A 7,122-nucleotide genomic window follows, 5' to 3' on the forward strand; every position below is an offset into this window, starting at 1 on the left:
CATCGCTTATCAAATAATCATTTTCCAGTCAGTGCTGTCAAGGCAGATTGGTTTTTTATCGCTTCATTTCCGTTTGAGAGCATTTTGAAAAGCACCCGTTTTGAGGTAAAAAACAGCCCATTCTGTGATAATCGCCTTTTACTGGAATATTCCAGAACGTTGATATTTGTCGGCCTATTTATGAATCGTTTTCAAATAAACGCTAGATGATCAATAGTATACGTGCACGCACGCACATTCGAGGCGCGCGCTGATAATAGCCGTTTTCATTTCCTCATGGATTTTACAGTGAAACCGCTGGAGCACATATCAGAAAAAAGCTTATATCTTCATCAAAACGAGTCTGATTATCCTAACACTGATAACATAGATTCCTTACCTGACATCAGATGGTATCCAACTGGTATATTCCAATTCCTGATCACCATTCGAAAAAATCGATAAGTGTATAGATCTAACGTGTATACAGTAGAACTCATGATCCGCGGCGCTCAGAGGATCCAGAATGAACTCTGGTAACCCCGGCTGCATCAGTGGACTGGAAAATGTGGACTGGAATATTTTTTTCCCCCCATCCATTTTCATTGAGTCCATTCCAAAATCCCTGATGTCATCTGGGAGACGATAGGGGGCGCTTTTTTCACATCTGATCGCCGGCGGCCCTTGGGTAGGCTAGGGTAGGCTCGCGTGATGCAATATGATTTCAGATCGCAAAGAAAATAAAAAATTCCGAGAAATCTCGTGAGTGGCTTTCAACATAACTATTGTAAACACGAGATTAGTCGTGAGTGGCACTCAAAGTGTTAAAGGGGAACTATTTTGCTATTTCTTTCACTATTTGGGCAATTTTACACAATTCCTGTGAGTCTGAGAGAGAGAGAGAGAGACTAATTAATTTAGCCGCAGGGGGGCGTAATCCCACGGGACAATATATATCCCCTGAATATTATTGCACAGATCGGAATACCGGCGCGCACGCTATGATATTTTGGGTTGACGGTGATACAGCAAGTGCTGGAGAGAGAGAGAGAGACACACACAGAGACCGACCCCCCTGTGATTCTGGGCACTATTATGTGACCCCCTCGGCCAGGGGTGCATTGCGTCCCCCTCTAAGCCAATTCTCCTATTGACCTAATAAATTGTAACAACCAGCTATCTGACCAAGATAATTATTTTCTCCAGCATCCACCACACCATATTCACAGCGCGGCCAATTTGCATGTCATGCTCAGGTTGGGTGGAAAAGAGCCCATCCTGAGCATGACATAACCGCAAAATGGTCGCCGTGTGAATGTGGTGAACAGATCGTGGTCACGAGTAACTCAAATAACCAACATGGCCGCAGCAACTGGAGCAACACATGTATCATCTACGTAGTTATTCTATTGCTGTGGTTATTTCTGTTATTTTTTTTTATTATTATTAAAAAACTGTCCAAGGAGATTGTAGTCGACGTGCTGCAGGTGGCAGCATTCCCATTGTTATGGACACTGTCAACCAACCCTTCCTGTATATCATCACTAGTCTCTCAGATATTGACTTAGTTCCCAGTTTAACTAGTGACACTGAACTACATTTATAGTTGTTGTGGTTCAATCGACAACGGTTGGTTAATAACTCTTTACCTCCTCTGTAGGTGAACCCCGACTTCAGAGATGACGTGGATTCTAAAGGGGAGGTGAGTGAGTGGAACAGGCCCACTGTATTGTGTAGTCTCTCTCATACTGTTTTTCTCTCTCTCTTACTGCTTCTCTCTCTCTTACTGTTTCTCTGTCTCTCTCATACTGTTTCTCTCTCTCTCTCTCTTACTGCTTCTCTCTCTCTCATACTGTTTCTCTCTCTCATACTGTTTCTCTCTCTCTCTCTCTTAATGCTTCTCTCTCTCTCTTACTGTTTCTCTCTCTGTCTCTCTCATACTGTTTCTCTCTCTCTTACTGCTTCTCTCTCTCTCTTACTGTTTCTGTCTCTCTCTTACTGTTTCTCTTTCTGTCTATCTCTTACTGTTTCTCTCTCTGTCTCTCTCTTACTGTTTCTCTCTCTTTCTCACTGTTTCTCTGTCTGTCTCTCTTACTGTTTCTCTTTCTGTCTCTCTCTTACTGTTTCTCTCTCTGTCTCTCTCTTACTGTTTCTCTCTTTCTCACTGTTTCTCTGTCTGTCTCTCTTACTGTTTCTCTTTCTGTCTCTCTCTTACTGTTTCTCTCTCTGTCTCTCTCTCGCTCTCTTACTGTTTCTCTTTCTGTCTCTCTTACTGTTTCTCTCTCTCTGTCTTTCTCTCTCTCTCTTTCTCTCTCTGGACACAATGAAGCTAATGCTAGTAGGTCCCCTGCAGCTGCTACTCTTAATAGACACATCTTTATATACTTCCTGATTTGTCCGGGGGGCTATTTATAATTCTAGACATCTGCTGCTCTGAGGAATGAAAACAGTTTGGAGTTTGACACTGTAGCTGCGGTCGATGATGTCACCTGAGTCACTAAAACCATGTGTTTAAAAAAAATTCTGAATGCATAATGGAGAGGGAGAGGAAGACAAAAGGTGAAAGAGAGGAAGGAAGGATTGAAGGAAGGGTGGAAGGAAGAGAATGAGGATAGTTGAGAGAGTTTGTCTCTGCAGTGGGAGATTGCCTGTGCCAAACTCCGGACCCCCTTCTATCTCACCATGCTCTAGTTACGCAATCCCATCAGTTCTCTCACATAAACCACACACACCCGCACGCGCACACAATCAGATGCACACAAAGTCTGCCAAACTCACTCAACTCTGAGTCTGCATCCAGACAGTTCTCTCAGTTCTTAGCTACCTTCCACATTTGTATTCTGCCACTGCAAGGAACACACACACAAACTTCTCTCAGACGTATGCACACACACACACGCACAAACGCACACGCACAAACGCACGCACACACATCGTTTCTCTCTCTCCTCTTCTCTCTCTCCTCTTCTCTCCTTCTCTCTTTTCTCTTTCTCTCCTCTTATCGCTCTTCTCTCTCTCTCCTCTTTCCTCTCTCTATTTCTCCCTCTCCTTTTCTCTCTCTCCTCCCCTCTCTCTTCTCTCTCCTCTCCTCTCTCCCCCCTCTTCTCTCGCTCTCGCTCTCCCTCTCCTCTTCTCTCTCTTCCTCTTCTCTCCCCCCTCTCTCTTTCCTCTCCCTCTCTCCCCCCTATCTCCTGTCTCCCTCTCCTCTCTCTCTTCTCTCCCCTCTCCCTCCCTCTCCTCTTCTCTCTCCTGTCTCTTTCCTCCCTCTCTTATCTCCTCTATCTCTCTCTCCTCTCTCCTCACTCCCCCTCTCCTCTTCGCTATCTCTCTCTCCTGTCCTATCTCCTCCCTCTCTTCTTCTATCTCTCATCTATCCCCCCTCCTCTCTCTTTCTCTCATCTCTCTCCCCTCTCCTCTTCTCTCTCTCCTCTCCCCTCCCTCTCCTCTTCTATCTCACCCTCTCCTCTTATCCCTCTCTCCCTCCCTCTCTTTCTCCTCTCCTCTGTCTCTCCCTCTCCTCTCTCCCCCTCTCTTTATCTCTCCCTTTCTCTCCTCTTCTCTCTCTCCTATCTCTTTCTCCTCTCCTCTTCTCTCTTTCTCCTCTCCTCTCTCTCTATCTCCTCTTCTCTCTCTCCCCCTCTCTCTTTATCTCTCCCTCTCTCTCCTCTTCTCTCTCTCCTCTCTCTTCTCTCTCCCCCTCCTATCTCTCTCTCTTTCTCCTCTACTCATCTTCTATTTATCTTCTCTCTTTCTCCTCTATTCTTCTCTCTCTCTCCCTCCCCGCTCTCTCTCTCCCTCCCTCTCCGCTCTCTCTCTCTCCCTCTCTGCTCTCTCTCTCATGCACGTGCTGAGGCTCAGACACACAGGGGGCCCCTTACATAACGTCTGGGTGTGGGGGTGCCCTGTGAGAGGGAGGGGAGAGGAGGCAGACGTGCTGTCTGCTCTGCTTCGCTAAGCTGGTGAGGCGTGAGTCACCAGAGGAGAGAGAGAGAGGGAGAGAAAAGAGAGAGGGGGGGGGGGGGCTGGGGCATGGAGGTAGCTCTGGGGAGCTTACCATTAACATGCAGGGAGCAGGGTGAGAAATTAACCCCCTCTATGCCGAGCCATTATCTGCTGTCATTTCACACAGTGCAACAGGCCAAGCTATTCCAGGGCAGTGCAGTGTTTATGCCATGGAGATTTGTCTCGCCTCAGTGGTTTTCATTAGGGTGGAAAGTTAGCACCACAAAGGGAGTCTCTCCATCCTCAATGATTAATTGTACGGACGATACAGGCCTCGTTCATCAGTGTTTACATACAGTATGTATGTGTCTGAGTGTTGAAAGACACTGAAACCCCGGGGCGGGTCGCAACATGAAAAATGCAGACTGTACCACAACGCTCACCAGCACCGTATGAATACTTTTATACCCCTCTGCAAATAGTAGCATGGGGAGTATTATTATTGATAATGGCCACATCATTGGAATTATTTCTATCCTTTGTCCTTGTGTGTGTGTCTGTCTGTATGTGTGTGTATGTATATGTGTGTGTCTGTGTCTGTGTGTGTGCAGAACGAGACAGATACGGTGTTCTCCAAGAGGAGGCGTCAGGCAGCAGCAAGGATAGCTTACACCCTGGTCTCTGTTCCTCATGGTAATGACATCGCCTCCCTGTTTGAGCTGGATGCCACCACTATGCAGAGGGCGGACTGCCTGGTGCCCAGGTCAGTAACAGGAGAACAACACTCCTCATGTTTCCCTTCCATTCATTTCATTCATGTTAACTTGATTTGACTGATTTTGGCATTTAATCATTTAATCATTTAATTTTCAACCTTTATTTAAACTTGAAAAGGCGACTGAGCTTTCCCTCATTTACAGTCATGCCGAGTGTACATACAGCATATAAAATCATAACAATAAGACAACAAGGCGGATTAAAAGTAAGGATAACAAATCAATTAAAACACGTACAACTTGATTGCTTGATGTGAACATTGCGAATGTGAATTGGTATGGAGTTCCAGGTCTCAGCAGCATTAATGTCGTTTTTTGCATGGAGCTGCTTTTTCCACTCCAGTTGACACAGTTTTCCCTTTTTGCACCTGCAACGTAGTTAGGCAGCAAGTCACAAAAGGTCACAGAAAGTCAGGTGTGCAGGTATTCCTCTTTTCTTACACCATAAAGGCCCAATCAGTTATCCAGATGTAATGAAATGATCCCACAAATGGTAATAAATAAAAATTAGATGTTTTCTCTAGTTGATTGACTGAGCTCTTGATACAAGGACTAACACCAGACAACATGTAAATGTGACTGAGCTCTTGATACAAGGACTAACACCAGACAACATGTAAATATGACTGAGCTCTTGATACAAGGACTAACACTAGACAACATGTAAATATGACTGAGCTCTTGATACAAGGACTAACACCAGACAACCGGTACATATGAGTTTTTAACTGTATTAGTTGAGTAATGTTTGTAAACACTAGAGTAATATGTAGTGATGCACGATATATCGGCCGCATATATAATATCGGCCGATATGGCAGTTTTTTTTACACATCGGTATCGGTCCGATATCAAGATTGGGCCGATTTTGGGCCTTAAATAGTTTCAAAATATCAGTCATTTCTGAAAATAACTTACAAAAGAAAAAAAATGCGTTTTGGAAAATAGCTCTTTACTTGATTATCATAAAAAAGTGTTTTCTATACAGAGATATCGACATTGGTAAATATCTGTATCGGCCAGAACAGCAATATTAATATCGGTTATCGGTATCGGCCACAATTTTCACATCGGTGCATCACTAGTAATATGTATATTCTGATTTACAAATATTGTATTTTCCTTCTACAGATCAAACTCTTTCTCTATTGGTACAAGCATGTATCATAATATGAGATTATTCACATTGATATGGTGGGGAGAAAATAAAACCACAGACTGGGGCTTTAAAAGTCTCGTCTGCCGTTAGTGATGCTTCCGTGTCGTTGTGCAGAAACTCCTACGTGAGGCTGAGGCATCTCTGCACCAACACCTGGGTGACCAGCACCAACTTCCCCATCGACGCAGAGGAGGAGAGGCCTGTCATGCTCAAGGTTATTACACACGCATGCACGCACACACACGCACAAACACACACACACACACACACACACACACACACACACACACACACACACACACACACACACACACACACACACACACACACACACACAAACAAACACACATAGTACAGTATATTCGTACATCGGATTAAAATATTCACAGAGGTTCTTTATGTCTTTATAGAATGTTATGGTAAAGGTACACACACAGCATACACACGCACAACACACTTGTAAGCACACACACTCAAAGCTAGAATAATGAGGCTTTGGGCTGCAACTATGACGCAACCTTCACTCATAGCCAGCCTGCCGGGTGCACAGTCCTGCTCTGCTCCTATCTCTGGCCCGCCCTCTTTTTCTTCATCCTCCAGTCACAACCGCTGCAAAACAAAGTTCTGTGTCTTTTGGTGTAAGCTCAAACATGTGAAATACAGCATGCACACGCACAGGAGGTAGAGTGGTCATCTGATAGTCCCGGGCAGAGCGTCGAAGTGTCCTTGAGCAAGACACATAACACTTTGAGTGCCAACGACGAGATTTCTTGTTAGTTCATGCCAACCGTTCGGTGCCAGAGAGACGAGAGATCTCGTTTTTGATTTAATTAGCGATTTCCATTCATATTTCATCAATCTAGCCTCACGTTACCACTGGAACTCTCTCGGAGCTCCATTGGGAAAATACCGCCCCCTATCGTCTCTCCGGATGGTACTGCACCCCTTTGGATTGGATTGAATGAAACACATGGAGAAAAAAAACTCCTGCTTCCACATTTTACTTGTCAGACAAGTAACCCGAGACGATCGAAGTCATTGCCGAGCCACAGAACAGCGGAGAATATGTGTTTTCAGTACCCAGCGTTGGATCAATAAACGCGATCGATATTTGGAATGGCGATCAGGAATTGGAATAATCTTTTTGGAGAACATCTGATCTGAGGTAAGGAATCTATTTTACCAGTCTTGGGATAATCAGAGCTTTTTTGACAGATAACGTGGGCCCTATGTGTGTGTGTGTGTGCTGATCAGGAAATGGATAAT

General features: G+C 44.7%; 1 protein-coding gene across 2 annotated transcripts in view; it reads left to right on the forward strand.

The window, feature by feature from the left end:
• The window catches only part of itpr2 (inositol 1,4,5-trisphosphate receptor, type 2), a 286,031-nt gene that overhangs the window by 86,705 nt on the left and 192,204 nt on the right, over positions 1–7,122 (forward strand). For both annotated transcript variants that reach the window (XM_084334286.1, XM_084334287.1), the window contains exons 10-12: positions 1,640–1,681; positions 4,533–4,684; positions 5,971–6,070. In XM_084334286.1, the coding sequence (XP_084190412.1) occupies positions 1,640–1,681; positions 4,533–4,684; positions 5,971–6,070 (294 nt within the window). The remainder of the gene's footprint in view (positions 1–1,639; positions 1,682–4,532; positions 4,685–5,970; positions 6,071–7,122) is intronic.

The sequence above is a fragment of the Notolepis coatsorum genome (assembly GCF_963971535.1).
Source record: "Notolepis coatsorum genome assembly, chromosome: 18".
In the NCBI taxonomy this organism is placed as follows: domain Eukaryota; kingdom Metazoa; phylum Chordata; class Actinopteri; order Aulopiformes; family Paralepididae; genus Notolepis; species Notolepis coatsorum.